This window comes from Phycomyces blakesleeanus, assembly GCF_001638985.1.
Source record: "Phycomyces blakesleeanus NRRL 1555(-) unplaced genomic scaffold PHYBLscaffold_18, whole genome shotgun sequence".
Taxonomy (NCBI): Eukaryota; Fungi; Mucoromycota; class Mucoromycetes; order Mucorales; family Phycomycetaceae; genus Phycomyces; species Phycomyces blakesleeanus.
In genome coordinates, this window is record NW_017265151.1 from 1,055,675 (window position 1) to 1,074,233 (window position 18,559).

Sequence of the window (18,559 nt, forward strand, 5' to 3'; positions counted from 1 at the left end):
GATTATTAAAGTTTTTTTTGCTTTAAGGAATCCCATTCAAATTGGGTCAGTCAATCGAGCGTGACTTTTGTTAGCTTGGCATAATTGATCAAAACTTTTTTAGCCGTCGGTATTGGCTTCGAGTTGAGCTCAAAGTGATATTTCCTAAGCTGACTCTAGAGGGGCTCCCGGAATTTTTCTATGTAGGGAAAAACTGCTATCGATAGCCGAATAATTTTTTGTTTTTAAAAGTATTTTTTTTTTGGAAAAGAAACAATTGATGTGTACCGGGTAAAAAGTTCAAAAAACAGTTTAAAAGGGTATTAAATAATATTGTGCTCATTGTAACATTTTTTTCATTATGGGAAAATTTTTTATTGAAGGGTTTCCTAGGCCTTGCATTTTATAGAATATTTTTTTTAGCAAAAACATGTTTTTTTTTTCAATCCAAATGGCAATGGAAGAATTTTAGTCAGTCAGGGTTGCTTGAACTTTTTTTTTTAACTTTTTAGTCTGTCCGTACCAAATATGTTTCAAACCCCAAAAAAAAAAAAAAAAAAAAAAACATCCGTGCTAAAAAGCAGGTATAAAATATTTCTGATGCCCAAATATAGATTTTTTTTATTACTATCAGCACTGCCTGTGAGAACCGTTTTTTATTTTATTACCCTGTGCCATTTTTTGATGTTTTGTTTGCTCCATAAACCGGTACCTCTTTTATTTAAAGCAGAATAAAACATGGCACAGTTGGTAAAGACTTTTTTTAATAGTAGAATATCTGTACTTTATTAACAATAAATGCAAAATAAATAGCTTTTTATTTGCTATACTTTCAACCAAGGTTTTATCTTTGTAGTATAGTATTTGCTATGATATGACACCGATTTATAATTATGAACACAAGACCCATATATGACATTTTACACTGCGTTCAAACGAGAAACATGCTCTGCTATCAATACTGATTTTTCTTACTATGTAGTAAAATTTCCTGAGCATATTTTGAGTTTTTTAGTTATATTCATTGGGTAGACCAACATATTCTTGATTTTCGTTATTATCTCAATAAATACAAAACCATTAATACTGTCAAATAAAAAGAAAGAGATATAGAAGAGTTTGAAAAGGCATATATACTATGTCTATCCTGCTGTGTTTCTTCTCTTTCGTGTAATAAGAAAACTAACTAACAACAAATTTCAGTGCTAAAAAACCTGATATAATTTCACCAGCTCCACTACAAAGAAAATTCCTTTACTTCCTTTTATCCTCTGCCTTTTAAAAAAACATATTGCTTTCGTGACTGTCACTATAGAAGGTTTGGATACAGCAAAAAAAAAAAAAAGACCCGAATTGAATTGATAAGGTTAATGGGGACCTATTATGTATTTCAATTATATTTGTATGTGTAAGGTTGACAGCTTCAGATTAAAGTCAACAATATATTCTACAATTTGCTTCTTTGACTTCTTTTAAAGTCTTTTTATTGCTAGAAATAGGTACTATCACAGTTCTTACTGGATAGTATTGACCGATCTTTAGAGTTTAATAAACTTGTCTTTGAAGTTTAACGGATCCCTCTCTTTTTTTCAAAACTTTTCTCGAGAAATAGTTTGCACTAAAAGGGGAATTAATAGCTATTAATGGCAATATTCCAAAGATAAATGCTAACGGTTGAAGAGTTTAACTTGGATATTTTAGTGCGCTTAGAAACTTTTTGTTTTGGCTGACATTGACAAAAAGAGGGGGTATTGATATTATCAAAAAGTAATCTATATAACCGGCTAATTAAGAGCACAGTAACTTATATAAAAACGAGTTATTATTTTGTTTTGGTGCATTATACTAATACATATTCTGGAGTGAGCTTACAAGAAAAAGGACAGAGATAATTTATGATTTGGTACCAAAATTATTGACCAAAAGACTCGTCTTTTGATTGAGTTACTGTATAAATTAACTGATTTTTTTTTTCGATAAGCCAACTAGCCTTTAGGCGACATCTATTTAATACATATATGCATATACTAGATTATTTGATTTAATAGTTTCTGGTCTTTGTGTGTATGTGTATGATTAAATATTTTTTCTTTGTGTTTTTTGACTCTTTATATACAGTAGATATATTAACTTTGTTTTGATCGGTACAATATATATACGTTTATTATGAACTCATTAAGTGACTATAGATATCAGACTTTTCTTCTTCTCCTTCTTTACACTATTTTATAAAAATAAGATTGAAAAATCCGGGAATTTATAAGATATAATCTATTGAATGTGGCATATTGGCACGACATTACTTTCAAAAAATAAATAAAAAAAATAGGGTATATATCTGGTGAACACCTTGATCCATGTTCCATTTGTACCACTCGCCAAATATTACAATTTGAGGTGCTTCTATATATATTATTTCTTCAAAATAGAAATAAACTCGATCATCGTCTAATTATTTACTTTTCTTGATTATTTTTATCATTTTGTCTGTTTTGTTTCATTTTGTTCTGTCCAAAACTAAACACATGTACAGGCTTGTCAATCTTTTTCACTCAAATATCTGAGTTCTCTTTATTGCCTCACTTGCACAACCTTGCCTTTTTATTTTTACTCTTTCGATCCAAACAGTCTTCACGTTGCCGTGGGTCCTTCATTTGTTTTACCAGCAATTATTAGGTGTTACTTTTTTTCATTTCACACACAAAATTCAAACCATGACTTTTTTTCTAAAAAAAGATTGATTATTTTAGACATTTATTCTACAAATATATATGTACCCTCCTTTCCTCTTCTTGTTCTTGCTTTTATTTTAGTATGTCATTATATATACGATTCTGTATTAGTTTATCTACGCTTTGTTTTTTTTCTCGGTAATTTTATTGTGAGCTTTAATATAAGCATATTAGTTACAGGCATAAAAATAAATAATAAATAATATATATATATATATAAATAAAAGAATAAAAGCCACGGGCTCTTTCTTTTAGTCCTACGGTAACATTGTCATACCAAGGAGCCAGTATTTAACTATTATAAAGTCAACCTTATTTTTATAGTTTGTTGAAATATTCCTCTTGTAAATATTTCTTTGAAAACCATAATTGAACTGGTTTCTGATTTACTAACCTATCCCTCCCCTAGCCTTCCAACTATCTTTTTTTCTCACTTTGCTTTACCTTATTATTCTCCTTTTCAGTGTCTCTTTCTTACCTGACCAAAAAAATACAGAAAGAAAAATTGAGTAAAAAGAAGTTTACGGTATTTAATTGTTAATTGTTGTTAACTACTTTCCATTATATTATTTTAAAGAATATGTATAATAAATATTTAAAAGAGAGAAGTACAAATAAAAGTATTGGTACTGTAAAAGAAAAGGACGACTATTTATGCTTGTGATTTTTACCTATAAAACTCAACACACTGTGCCTCGAAAAAAAAATTGAATAATTTTCTTTCTTTAAACTTGCTAAATATACTTTTTGTTTTGAAAAATGCATCGTGGTACATGTCGTTTTCAAATAAGATATATATATATATATATATATATAAGAAGTATAGATTTATATACAATATTACGATCAAATAGAGTATTTTGATAAAAAAAATCGATTTTTCTCAAACAATTATTATGCTTTACCTGTTTTTTTTTTAAATATATATATATATTGTGTATTTTGTGTATATAAGCTGGGATTACCTGGTTTATTGCACGCACCCATGTATACATATATATATATATATCTGCGTGTGTACTCTGTAAAACATACAGCTATTAAAATGTACACGCCTTGGAGATAACAAACCTACGCGTTTTTTTTAAAAACGCTCTTTATTTGATTAAGTATTGATAAATAGGTAGATTTATTTTTTGGTTTTTTTTGGTGAAATATTTACAAGGCAGTAAACTTTTTAGCTCATCAAAAATTGTTTACCTTTTAAGCTGTTTATCTATCTACTAAGCAGCAAATATTTTTGGTGAAACTGAATTGTAGAAAGTGAAAGAACAAAAATAATAATAATAAAACAAGATGATTATTAAGCTGAGTCGTTGATATAGGAGGTTGAAATAATTGCTTTGATTTATATGTATATAAATAATAGGAAATATAAGAAATATTAATATAGAACCCAAGCGTATTGAAAATAATAATGGTGTGTATCTCAGTCTTTGTAAGTGAAAAAAAAACCGAAATGGTAGCTCAGTTTAACTATTTGCTTACTAGGCTTATATGAACGAACATACATACTTACATACTTACTTACACTTATATATATGTTGATAATCAAAATATTATTTAGAATTCTTTTTTTTTGAATTCTGGATAGTTTATTTCTGTTTGCACAAACGAGTTGAAGTTTCTCTTTAGTACTTCTTCTTATTTTTCTTATTTTTCTTCTAAATAGCAAACTTAAGCATGTTTGTATATAAAAGATACGCATATATTCGATTCTGTTGTAAAAATAATAATAGTAATAGTAAATAAAGTCTGCTTAGGTTACTCCAATAGCTATTATTACTTTCTATTCGTTCTTTCCTAAAACTAACTCTATCGTACAAAGAGACGGCTTTAGGTGTCGAGTAATATTGCGCGTTGAAAGAGGTTCACAAAGAATAAGATTATCAATAGTATTTTTTGTGCGGTTGCTGAAAAAAACTGTACAATAATAGTTGAAGAAAATATCGATTGTAAGAGAACTTGAGAAATAGCTATTATCAATATATACACATATATATGTACTCGGGCTGTGCGCCTATGTGTGTGATTGTGTATGGATTTTATTTTTAAAGAAAAGAAAAAAGAAAGTCAAATATGTACGGTACAACTTTTGTCATGTGTTTAGTTTATTACACAAGTACAAAGAGAAATATTATCAGAAAAGAAGAAGTTTCACAGATAGTAATTTTTTCAAAAATAAATAAATTATTACACATCTAAAACACTCTCGGATCTTTCGCTTTTAAAATGGGATAAAGAACCCACAAGAATGGTTCAATATCTTTTTTTTTTCGTTTTAGAGTTCAAATTACTAGTCGGTTTCTAATGAGCCATAAGAAGAAGAAGAAAAGACCAAAATATAGTATAATATAGTATAGTATAAATAGATAAATAGATTGATAGATTGATAGATAAATAGATGCAAAATAACCCAGTTTGTTGTAGATTTAATGTCCATAGTTTGAAAGGGTAACATTGGTTGTGCTGAGTGTAATTCTAATTATGGCATAGACCAAAGGATTAAGATCAAAAAAGCAATGTAAGCTAGGTGATTTTCTTTTTGAAAAAAAAAAAGATATGTAGCAATATTAATACTAATAAAAGATGACTTATGTAGCAATATTAATACTAATAAAAGATGACTTATGCGAAATATTGAAAAGTCGCCTGCAGGCCAATGTTTTCAAAGAAGATTTGTGTATTGCAGATCTTATTATATCAGGCAAAGAATCGATAGTCGTAAATATAGAGATATATAGCCACCAGCAAAAATAACAACAACAACAGCAGCAGCAGCAGCAGCAGCAGCAGCAACGATAATTTTATTTCAACTTAATATAGCTTGATAGAGTGACATTAATATTACCACCAAAAAGAAGCAGAAACATAAACATAAACACAGACATCTATTTTGTTGAATGTAATATATATATATATATATATATATAAACAAAGCGAGTATTTGAATTTCTTTATAATTTTTTCTGGAATTAGATACTTAATATTCTTACTATACGTCAAACGATATTTTTTAATTTTTGGTTTTTCAAATAAAAACAATAACCTATGATATTAAATAGATTTGACCTGTACTAGCAAATTCTACACTGTTCTCCGAATTCTCGCTCTTGAAAGGAACCCCTCAAATATTGAAAACTCGGGTAAAAACAGCCCGACTGTGTATAAAATATAAATATAGGCATAGATTTTACTACTATAAGTAATGAGTAAAATAATATTCTTTGTTAAAGGCAACATATAAATCGTATAAAAAATAAGTTGTGTCTATAATAATTGCTTAAGAATATTTACATAAAATAAAAGACCAAAAAAAAAACATTCGATAAAGCGAGGTAACTTTAGTAATAGAAGAAAAAAGAAAAAAAAACAAATCTCTGCACAAAGCTAAAATGAATTTCTGAATTTCAAAGGAGCTAAAAAACAAATAAACAAATAAATAAAGAAACAAAGAAAGAAGGAAGGAAAGAAGAACTTTGTAATAATTGAGAGCCCTGGACCCTTTTACAATTTTCGTGTGTTTTTCCCGATCATAGTTCTTTTTTTTACTCCTCTATAATCGAAACATTTGCCTTGCAAAATAATTTACGCTTTTCATGTCTAAATACTTTGAATGCTCTTTTTCTTTTCGGGCGATTTTCTCGGGATTTTTTTCCCTTTATTTCTTTTCGTAAAAAATACAAAACTAATGAAAATGAAACAAATCAAATCGTAGAATTAGTTTAACATTTTTTTATTATTTATTATTTAAAAATAGTAAATTTATATTAACAATTTGTATGATCCACCCAACCAAAAAACTGGAAAAGAAAATCAAGAAAATCGTTCATATTTAAAGCTCAGGGTTTTAACCTTTTTCTAAAAAAAAAAAAAAAAAAAAAAAAGCCCAGGTATTAGGGTTCAATTTTTAGTCTAAGCATACAACATTGTATAATGATGAATACATAGTTCAATTAACTAAGGCATTTTCATTATGTATACATATACATATATATATATATTGGTGTTTGTTTGGGTGTATGTGAGAGAGAGAAATCATATCAAAAAACATTATACAATTATAGACACTTTCACCACAATACAACTTTATTAATTTTGATTAAGCTACAAGTAGTAATGTATGTATATATTACATAATATACAAAAATAATAAAGAAAGTCACGTACGTATTTTTTTTCCTTTTCTTTTTATTTCTCTCTTTTATTCTCATTCTCTCTCTCTCTCTCTCTTGCCTGCCTGCCTGCCTGCCTGCTTCCTTGTCTGTCAGTCTTTTTGTCTGATTATTCTTAGTCTTATTATTATTCTTACTCTTGCACACATATATATAGAAAAAAAAACAGAAACAGAAACCGTTAAAGGAGCTTAAGTTAGATGAGTATCAAAACCTCAAGGCAAATGAAAGAAAGTATGCTAACAGTAGTAAAATTACATGAAAAATATAAAGTAAAAAAAAAAAAAGTAAAAATAAAAAAGTAGTAATAAAAAGCAAAATGTACTTGAAAAAATAATAATAAAAATAATAATAACAAGTTCTATACAATTCAGTTATTGAAGATACATAATATGATCTTGTGTATTCCTTTGTGTTTCTCTGTGCCTTAAGTACTGACACTCGTCTCGATCTATTATTGACAATTATTACCGATTATTAATTGATCTTGAACAATTATCTTTTTTATTATTTTATTATTTATTTATTTATTTTACCAATACATGTGTGGGTGTGATTTTGGGTGATATTGTGGGTGTATAGACTTTCCTGATATAATCTTCTCTTCTGATGGTTCAGGGTTTAATAATCGTGACCTTTTACCCAAACCCATCACATTTTGAACAACAGGGTTTCCTTCTACAAAATAAAAGAAGTTTAAATAAATATTTAAGAACAGAAGATATTTGATTATTAATGGCACTTTGGGTTTACCTGCAAGATTAGTAGTACTGTTGTTGTTGATTACATTGCTGACATTGCCGACGTTGTTAATGTTGTTAATGCTGTTAATGCTGTTAATGTTGTTGATGTTGATATTCTCTTTGTATTCTGTCAGACAGTCTACAGAAGATATTTGCTTTGTGTTTGGTCTGTTATTCTTTGATCTTTCTGAGGGCGAAGTGCTGTTTATGGATTCATGGCTGTGTTTTCTACTTTTTGGGTAATTGACGTGCTTCATTTTTGCAGGAGAGTGTGTTGACATTGATCTCATACGAGAGATTTCATCATCAGGAATATTATTACTGTTATTGCTGTTAGTGTTACTGTTAATTATGATGTTGTTGGAATTGCTGGCGTTGGTGTTGTTCATGTTTGCTTTCCAAGATACCATTGATGGGCGATATTGAGATACAGAGGTCTCTGACATCAGACTGGAGTTATCACTCGAACGACGGTTTGGCGTATTGACCTCACTTTCAGATGTAGGGTGCCGCATAGGTGCAACAGTTGGCCATGCAGCTCCCGAAACAGGTTCTACAGAGAAATAGCTAGAATCATCTGATGGTCGACTTGATTGGCCTGCTACTCGTGTGTATTCCTTCAGTTGGACTACTTGATGTCTTAGTTTCTCTACTTTACCCAGCAAAGTTAAAGAAAAATGTTAATATTTGACATTATCTTCGGCTATTCGATAACGAAAAAAAAACAGTGGTAGATTTTGCGGGTATATACATACGATTGGTTTGGCATGTTTTTCTCTTCTTAGTTTGTTCATCTACACATTTTATTAGATTAAATTTTATTATATTCCATGTATATGTATATGTATGCGTATATGTATGCGTATGCGTATGGGTATGCGTATATGTCTAGTAACCAAATGATAGTAATAATAACAATAAAGTATAAAATATATTAAAAAAAAAAAGAAACTTACGATCATTGTGAGATACTGTAAATACACCAAGCATGTCTTGCATTATCTAGTCATTTGTTAATAATTCAAAATCGTGTAGAATTGTTTTTTGTTGTTGTTTTTTCTTATATTATTTGATTAAGAGAAAAAAAGAATATTCTTACTTCTTGTTGTTTCAACAGGATGACCCGCAGACTTCCAACTTCACTGCGCAATATATCGCATGCATTAGTTACGCTAACCAGCTGATCTTCGACAGTGTGTAGATGTTTCTGCAATGGTATATAAGGATCTTCTTCAGTATCTGCATTGTCTGGAATTCGTAGTGGTCGTGCAGGTGACATTGTGTTGGTTTTTGCGCTCTTTCTTTTGATGTTCTGTAAGTCGTCGACCGCTCCCCTTCGGAAATGAGGGTGTCTGAATTCCCAAGTTTGTGTTTCGTTTGTAAGGTTTGAATGTATCATGTCATTTACTTTGTGAAATCCATACACTAAAGAAAAGGAACAAAAGGAAGAAGAAAGGAGAAAATAAAAAGGGAAAAGGAAAAAAAGAAATAAAAAGAAAGATAGAAAGAAAGAAGTTGCATGAGAATTAATAACCAAAGAAATTAAATGAACTGTAATATTGCTTACTATTGAGTTGGCGAACAAAACTTTGCCAGTTGTTGTGCTTAAAGTATTGAGGAAGTACTATCTTTGAGAATACTGTAGGATTTGCGACACTGAATAAATCTCCACTTCTTGACCATGAAATCAATTCTTGAATCTCTGGGTCCTCTAGCATTCTATTATTATTATTATTATTATCATCATTAGGTTAAAAAGAAGATAAAAAAAAGCAAATTATTTGAATTGCTTTGATTTGATTATTCAAGAGCACTATTATTATTAAATAAATAAATATTGGACATACTTGTAAACCTTGTTGACAAACGCAGCCTGTGTTTTTGTGTTTGGAGATGTACTCAATATTGTGTAGTCATTGCTGTTTGATCTTGACAAATTGATTGCAACATTATGACCCTTCATATCAGACATCTCTCCGTTTTCCATACTTTTTGATCTAAAAATAATAATAATAAATTCATTGTTCATAAATAGTAATTAATAATTAATATATCATTAATCATGTAAATTGATATTGGAAGTCAATATATATATATATACAAGCTTTTGAAGACAATTTCTTTAATATGCTTACTTTGCAAAGCGTAACCCGAGACCCTCGCTATCACTTGCATTACTTGTACCGCTAATACTACTACGGATGCTACTGCTTGACCGTGAACTATCTCTTCTATCTGAAGTCATATTGTCATGATCAGGAGAGGAGATATTGAATATTAAAAGAAGATTTTCAGCCTCGGTGGTTTTTGGCTAACATATCATATGCCAAAAGGAATGGTTATTATTAAAGTTTTTTTTTAAAAAAAAAATAACAATCTCATTATTACTGCACTCTGTTGGATCGTTTTTTTATTTGTTTTCGTTTATGTATTTGAATAAATATAAAGAATAATAGCAATAATGTATTCTTAATCTTAATCTCGATATTTCCATTACTATTATGATTATTTGAACATGACTTAAATATCAACATACCTTTGAACTTGAACTTTTTCTGTGTAGTTTCACCGCCTGTCTGTATTATAGAGGGCTGTGTTGATAGTCGACAAGAAAGAGTTGAAAATTAAATAGTCGCCTTTTCTTTTATAGATAATTATAAAAAGTCCGGAAAAACGAGTGGACAGAAAAAAATAATAATCTAAAAAAGATATCACTTTTGTTATCGCTGATATTTATAACTTGTATTCGTTGCTGATGTAAGTGTATATGGGTGTGGATAATGGAGGCGGAGGTGGAGGCGGAAGCGGAGGTGTATAGGCACAGGCACAAAAAACAGGCACAGGCACAGACACGGGCACAGGCACAGGCACAGGCACAGGCAAGGGTGTTTGGTGTGTAAATTTAGTTGAGATTGCCTGGGAAGATAGGGGATGTCCAGGACTATATGAAACCAAAAGAGTAATGGAGCTCCTGATTGTCGGATTACTTTTTTCTTTCTTTATTTATTTTTTTAATAATATAATATATATATATATATATAAAAGAGGTAGTTGTCAGGGTGAGATGAGTCATTCGAATGAGGAATCAATATAGTCAAGACGAGAAAATACTGGTTTTTTTGTATGTTTTTCTTTAAACATTCCACGTACAATCTAAAAGAACCTTGCGCAATGAGAGTATAGAAGAAGGCAAAAAGAAGAATAAGAAGGAACCAAAAAAAGAAAGAAAGAAAGAGAGAGGGAGAGAGGGAGAGAAAGAGAGGGAGAGAGAGAAAGAGAGACATTTCTGGATTTGTGGAAAACACCTGGGACCATTGCTGATGTCACCCTCTGCGCCAATAAGCCGGGTTTTCCATATCAATTTGGGAGGCTACCTAAAAAGAAAAAACAACTCGATCTGGAATCTGTAAGGAACTAGAATAGAAAGGGAAAAAAGAAAAAGGCGGCGCTGGTTAAAGTTGATCGGTGAGAATGCCTATATTATTTTTTTGCATTCGCATCTCTATTTGCATCTCTGTTTATATGTATTTGGTTTCTTCTTTTCTTCTGTGTGAATCCATAATTCATTTGAATTTATATATATATATATTTTGTGTGTGTGTGTGTGTGTATTTTATGTAATATTTTTGTACTCACAATACATTACTATAAAGAGATTTACTACTGTATATAAAAAGCCTATCAACAACAACAACAATAAATAATTAGGCAAGTAAAAATATATGTATATATAAAATTATTTTGAATATCATTATTCAGCCCCTACTGTATATCCATATCTATTATTATTAGTATTATTATTAAAAATAAAATATATGAAAGTTCAACCCCCACCTCCTTCCACCCCCTCCCTTTCACCCCCTCTCTCACCCCCTCTCTATTCATCTCCTTTGGATTTTTGTTGTCTAGTAGAATCAATAGATTTATTCAAATATACTTATTTATTGATCAATTAAAAATATATGTGCTAATTCGTTGAAAATTCATTGATCAATCTGTACTTTATTATAATAATTGATAAAATAACTTTCTATAGCTTTGCCCAAAGATCATAAGCGAATGTATTATAATATAATACAAAAAAAAATAGTAAAAAAGAGTAGTAAAATGGTAATCAAAAAGAAAGATAGTAAAAAAAAAATGCCATGGAATCATAAAAATCTTCTATAGTATATTTATTTTTCCCGTCCTTTGACATAACCCAGAAACTATAAAATGCACTATTTTCTCTCTTTTTTTTCTTTGTTGATTCACGCTCAAATCAAGATACCCTTATTTCCTTTCCAAGGGACCTTATGATGTGTAATTCATTTTTAACACATCCTTTTTGCTTTGCTATATTCTTTTTTACTCCTTAAAACTTCATTAAGAAGAGAGAATAATAATAATTATACTAAAGTCTCCTGGATATCTTGTTCATTTTCTCTTTGGTTCAAGAATAAGATAATAGAAAGATATCTGCCTGTGGTTTTTGCATAATAATTTTCCTTTTTTCTTTTCTTTTCACGTTCTTTATTCTTTCTTCTTTTATTATTATTTATTAAATCTATATTCTTTTCTTTTCTTTATTTCTATATATGTAACTCCCTTGCCTTGCCTTGCCTTGCTTTAACAAGAACATCAACTCCTTCTTATCTTATTTTATTCTATTTTATTGTATATTATTTGATTTCATTTTGACTTTCTTGACAGCAAGTCTTTTTAGAAGAAGTCTTGACGTTTCTTGTATTTGCCCTTTCCTCTCTCTCTTTTTTTTTGAAATAAAATATACTATAGTTGACTTACAATATAGACAATATACAGATGTATATACATAATATCTTACTATATTATAGTAAGGTATTTTGTTTTGAGATCTTTGCGGGGAGTATATTAATTTCTTAGATCCTGACTTGGTCATCTGTTTAGCCCCTGTCCTGTCCTGTTCTTTCTTTTTCTTTTTCGCTTTCCCTACCAACAAGTATTTTATTTGCGCGCTATTACGCACAACCTCACTTGAATAAATAAAAACTTTATATATACATTTATAGATATATATATATAAATGTCTACGAAAAAAAAAAGCTTTCATGGTTATCAATGTTTAATTTATTACCAGGAAAATCTTATTTTTTTATTCTTGTGTGTTGCCTAGTTACACACATTTATGTATATAATATACAATATTTATTATATTTATTGTATTTATCATTTATTTATTTATTTGTTGCTTAGTTACACCGAAAAATAAACTAAAATAAAAATAAATGTAGCGGAGTCTAAATATTCCAAAACAATTTTTATTTTTATTTTTATTAGTTTCTAATAAAAAAGTATTCTTCTAGAAAACTCATATTTGTTGTACCAGAATAAAAAATCAACATTTATTTATATTAGTTTTATTCTAATTATTATTATTTTTACAACATTTAATTCCTTTTCGAAAAGCAACAACAAAAGTCAATAAAAAGAATAAAAAGTCATCATTACCCTATCAACGCAAACAAATAATTATTCTCAAGCAACACGGTCAAGCGGTTGTCATAGTTATATATATATATTATTGGCACGAACATGAAGAGCTGTCTTTTCTTTTCTTTTCTTTTCTTTCTTGTGAAACAACTACAATGAATAGATCGGCAATATATTATTGAGGCAAATATCTTTTTCTAGTATTCTATTATTCCTTTTGAATGTAAGATTAAATATGCTAATATAGATAGATAGATCTGTATACGCATTAATGTATGTATTGAGGAATTGTTTTACCGGGTGCCTTATAACTATGCAATAAATCAAACATTACAAAACGAAATAAAGAAAAAGAGAGGGGAGTGTGTTTATTGTGCTGTATTGTATTATATTGTATTGTATTGCAGTAAAATATCATAATATTTCCGGGCTCTAGCGGTATGCTCAACTAGTCCAAACCCACCAGTGTGGAAACCTTCTCCTATTCTAGTCCATACTAGTACAAAAATTTTTACCCATCTTATTCCTTGTCCGATCACTTGCCTTGTGTTTTCAGCATCTTTATTTTTATTTTTTATTTTTATGTGTAATAATAAACATTCTTACTTTTTTTGAAGTATTGGAGTATCAAATTTCTTTAAATAGAAATAACATACATTTTCTATTTTACTTTATTTTATTTTATATAAATCAATATAAAGTCACCGGTAAATAGATATATATATATATATATATATATATATATACGTCTTTTTGTGAAATGTCCACACTATAATAGTAGTACAAGCTTAGCTAGATTTGTACACATACAATATGAATTTTTCAATATCCTATCCAAGAAGCTCCTTCAAGGTTCTTTATAGATATTATGATTAGAAAACAAAGCATGTATATATCTATACATACGTACATAAACACACACACGCGCACATATACATATTAAAAATATATACACAACAGGTGTTTCTATCCATATCGGTGTACAGGTTCATTACATATATTTAATATTTATTTATATTTATGTTTTGAACCTCGGAATTGCTCATTTTGGAAAGCTAAAAGTATAATACACACACAATTCCACTCCAGATAGACTAATAGCCAGACTAATAGTAAGGGACCCGTAACATTACTGCAAATTATACTGGGATTATACACAAGATAATACACAAATAAATAAATACATATAGATATATTTATTTCCAAGAAAGAGTAAAAAAAAAAAAAGTTTATGGAGTATAGACTACTTTGTTTGAAACATATGTTTTGTACAAGTTTAAGTATTTTACTTGTTCATGTCAAATGTCAATCATCGTGATATTGTTTGCATATAATGTATATGCACAAACAAAAGGAGTTAGTTGAATATATATATTATATATATTATATATCTTCAAAAAGAAAGCCAAGAAATTATTTTTATACTAATATTATTAAATGTGACAAGTTTAATACACTATTAAATCAAAACATATTTTAGTTGCACATAATGTTGACGCGTTTGTTTTTGAGTCTAGGAACAGAAGGAGAAAGGGAATGAAAATGAGGAGGAGGAGGAAGATTTCTTACCAGTTTTTAAAAATGTTAAATTTTGCAGGTCTAATAGTTGGCAATTATTGTTTGTTTTCCTCTCTTTTTTTTTTCAAGGATTTATGGTATTTTGATTCAAGGCCCCAGAAACCCAACAAGAGGGGAGAAGACTTCAGATCAGGGAAAAGTGGATAAAAAGGATAATATTCATAATAATCATAATCATAAGTACAAAAATAAAAGGGATAGTTTCAAGGAGTCTCCTAAAAATATCGTTTGTTTTAGGATTATCTTTATTCAGAAAATAACGTGTGTATATGTGTGTGTGTATGTAACAAATCTTCGATTACTCACAGAAGAATCTCGATTACGATCTATCAATTTTTTTACACACATTCAACCACTCAAACTCTCAAACTCTCACACTCTTACTTGCACACACTTACAGGCGAAAAAAAAGGGAGGTGAGGCGCAATAGAACTTGCAAGTCAACAAAAATAATAAAAATAAAAAATTTAATGTTTTACTTTTTTGTATGTTTGTATAGTACCCAACACAGGACTTTAACAAATCTAGAGAAATTTTTCAAAACTTGATTTGTGATAGACCCTTTTTTTTCTTTTCTTTTGTGTACCATTTATATTGAACCAATACATGCTCGACAGCTCATGAAAGTTACAATCAAACTTGTTGATTTTTTTTTTGTCGGTTCAAGTTAGAGCAAGTTTGTCGGTTTTTAAGTATCCAAACTGTTTTTAAAACAGTCACACCTAAAAGAGAAGGAAATGAAAACGTTTCATCCTTCTAAGACTAATAGAAACTCATGAGTGAAGTCAAGACATATCTATATCTACTATGTATTTGCTCATCGATAATAATATCTAAAGCCTCCAAGCTTCAATAGTATAATTACATATAAATATGTATTATTTCTTTATTTTATTTTTAAAAAAAAAAAGGAAAAAATAATAATATTGAGAATAACCTCTTCTGGCATTAATCAGTTCTGCTTAGCATCTGTTTTTTTATACTGTCTGCCAAACATGAGGCAAACTCAGTTTTTGATGATCTGCTACTATTATTGTATGACAGCCTTTATATCATTGAAATTGATAATATCCGCTATCTTCATTGAATATACTTTTGAAAACCCACCAAACATGTTTTTTTTTGATAGGGAGGAATCGAAAATTGGGGATTTTTTTAGATGGCCAATAATTACTTGTTCGTTAGAACAACTGACTGACATGCTAATCAGCCCATTTCTCACAGCATTTATCTATGAATCTCTGCCAAATTGGATCCATAAATTGTGATATACAATTGAGTGCTATATTTTTTAAAGACTAATAGCTATAGCTGTTTAGAGACGATTTCAGTCTCTTATACGATGCAAATGAGAGAACGTTCAATAATACTTAACTTGACAATATTTTTATTTTCTAATCTATAAAGCTTCTATGGTACTTTCTTTAAGTTTAGACAATCCGGAATTTTTCTCTCTTTCCTTTCTTCTCACTCTCTTAATAATTTTTTTTCACATTGGACACTCATGTCAACATCGACTGTAATCTTGGTTTCACCAAAATCCGCCGAATCTATACACATGATTTAACTGCATTTGTAATAATCAGCTCTCTGTCTCTGTCTCTCTCTCTCTTTTAGTAAAACCGGGTCTTTTGATGAGAAAGTCCATTTATTGTTGGATTGGATTGTATTAATATAATATAATATAAAACACAAAGACATTGGCTGATGATTATATATGTACAATGCTTTGGTTTGTTTAGTTCTACTGATATTCCCTTTTGAAAATATGTATATACCTTAACACTTGTATTCAACAATGGGGTTATTTTCATCTTACTGTCTTTTATGCTTACAACAGATAACGAACAATCTACTATCCAGACTCTACTATTTCCTGAAATGTTGTTGCTGGTATACAAATGAGAGTCGCCCAATCTTAGACAATTAAATAGGGTCATAATTCAAAGCTTTTGAATACCTAAAAAAAAGAATCTAATATGAGTTTAAGTAAGGGGAGTAATCATGTTTGGTGTAGATGAGAAGTTTGGGGTCAATGAGGAAGTTAGATACACTGTAAATGAATTAAGGCTTCATTTCTTTTTATTATTTTCTCCCGAGAAAGCATCGGTTATATATATAATTTTAAGTACCCGAGTTTTCAGATAAGTTAATGAACTCCTTTATTATTATTTTAGAAAAAAAAGAAAGATATATGCGCGCAAGAGCAAGTGTTTCAGAAAAGGAAAATAATCCGCAAGAACAAACAGAAGTTTGATAATGAGTTTTTACTTGACAGTCATCACTAAGCTTTAGACCCAACACTACTGTATGAGTAGAGAACGTGAAAAGCGCTTTCAAGTCTTAGAGAAAATTTTAGTTTTTGTTTGGAGGGTAGAAAATTGATAGTTGATATAAAGAGACTTTAACTAGGATAATCGTAGGCAGGGTAATTATAAGACTAAATGAATAGTTGGAGCGAGTATGTAATTTTTGATTTGCACTTCCAAAAATCACAAAACAAAAAACTTGATTGACAGTGTTTATTATGAGCTCTACTAGATCTATGCCTGGGGATGCTCTCAATTCCTCCAGAATATGAGAGTAGTTTGCCTGAATACCATTTGTACGTTTATATATGCATTTACGAAATGTGAATATTCATTAAAGATCGTAAGTGATGTAATTAAAAATTGATTAACTTCACAGTATAACATCAGACTTTTGGAATCCTCAAGTTTTCGGTCTAAAAAAATGTGGTAACTTGGAAAGGAAAAGGAAAAAGGTATCGTAACCGTAACACAAAATGTACTAAAAATTTATTTGCTTTTTTGTTTGTAATTTGAATCGGTAAAACGATGTTCCATAAGGTATCTTTATATCTCTATATTTCTCTTTTTCTCCTTTTTTTCTTCTTCTTCTTCTTCTTTTTCTTCTTCTCCTTCTATTTAGCGGAGATATTATTATTTATATAGATACATAAAATGTAATAAAAGTAATAAAAAAAAAAACTAAAAATAATACTAATTTGCGTATTTAAATATAGACTCAGTTTTATTCGCAGCATAATTCTAAATGGTAGAATCTGATTTGATTTGATATGATTTTTGCTGCTAAAAATGCCATACAAAAATATATAAAATAAAAACATAAAAATGTAAACGCAAATACCCACAAAATTACAAAAGCAAATGGTCAATTCTCACAGGATTGTTTCCTTTCAGTTTATAGATATGTCCGTTTAGATTTTTACGTTTTGGAGGTCTAAAACTAATCTATATACTGTATTTTAAAAATAAAGTCTTGTAACGCAAAATCAAAAGCAAAGCAGAACAATACATTATTAATGAATTTTCGGTACACATCTTACTTCCCACCCCTAAAAGATATGTAGAGACCTATATAGCTCTGTACTTCTTTTTTTTTTCCTTCTTCCAAAAGAGTCCCTAATTGGACTGTACCTTACTACTATTTCTTTTCTTCTCCATTTCTAAAAACACGCACCTATAGACGGTAGCTATACAGTGTAGCTCGTAAATTCTATTCGAGCTATAGGGATAGTCAAACTAATAGACAATAGCGTCTACAAATACTACAATGAACCAAAACCAAAGAGGTGTTTACCAACCAAACTGTCAAGGGCGTTATGGAAAAATGGGAAAATGATTTTGCATGTAAAGTATTTTGGAATATATCATTGTACTTTTATGCTTTGATGAAAGCATGACCGAAAAAAAACGGAGGAAGATACCTTGAAAAAAGTCGCAAATAAGTCCCAACCGACCTAATTCACTTACTCCTAAGCATGAGCATGAAAAGCGCATTCAACAGATAGTGAAAACAAAAAAAAAGTCTCATAACTTTGTGCCAAAAACCTCATTGATTCTCTGACATCGTAGTTTGATGGCTTTAAGATCCCAAA

General features: G+C 29.5%; 2 protein-coding genes across 2 annotated transcripts; one reads left to right on the forward strand and one right to left on the reverse strand.

Annotated features, from left to right (window-relative positions):
• Positions 1-4,790: 4,790 nt before the first annotated feature.
• On the forward strand, positions 4,791-7,148 carry PHYBLDRAFT_171438 (hypothetical protein; the record flags this gene model as incomplete). The annotated part of the gene is made up of 5 exons (XM_018436598.1): positions 4,791-4,877; positions 5,208-5,235; positions 5,777-5,857; positions 6,870-6,877; positions 7,044-7,148. 5 exons carry the CDS (start codon positions 4,791-4,793, stop codon positions 7,146-7,148), a joined length of 309 nt encoding a protein of 102 aa, XP_018288732.1.
• Positions 7,149-8,926: 1,778 nt separating this feature from the next.
• On the reverse strand, positions 8,927-9,350 carry PHYBLDRAFT_103994 (heat shock factor-type transcription factor; the record flags this gene model as incomplete). Its single annotated transcript, XM_018427805.1, has 2 exons — positions 8,927-9,054; positions 9,197-9,350. Coding segments are annotated over 2 exons (282 nt in total), but the record flags the coding sequence as incomplete, so codon positions are not given.
• Between the last annotated feature and the right edge of the window lie 9,209 nt (positions 9,351-18,559).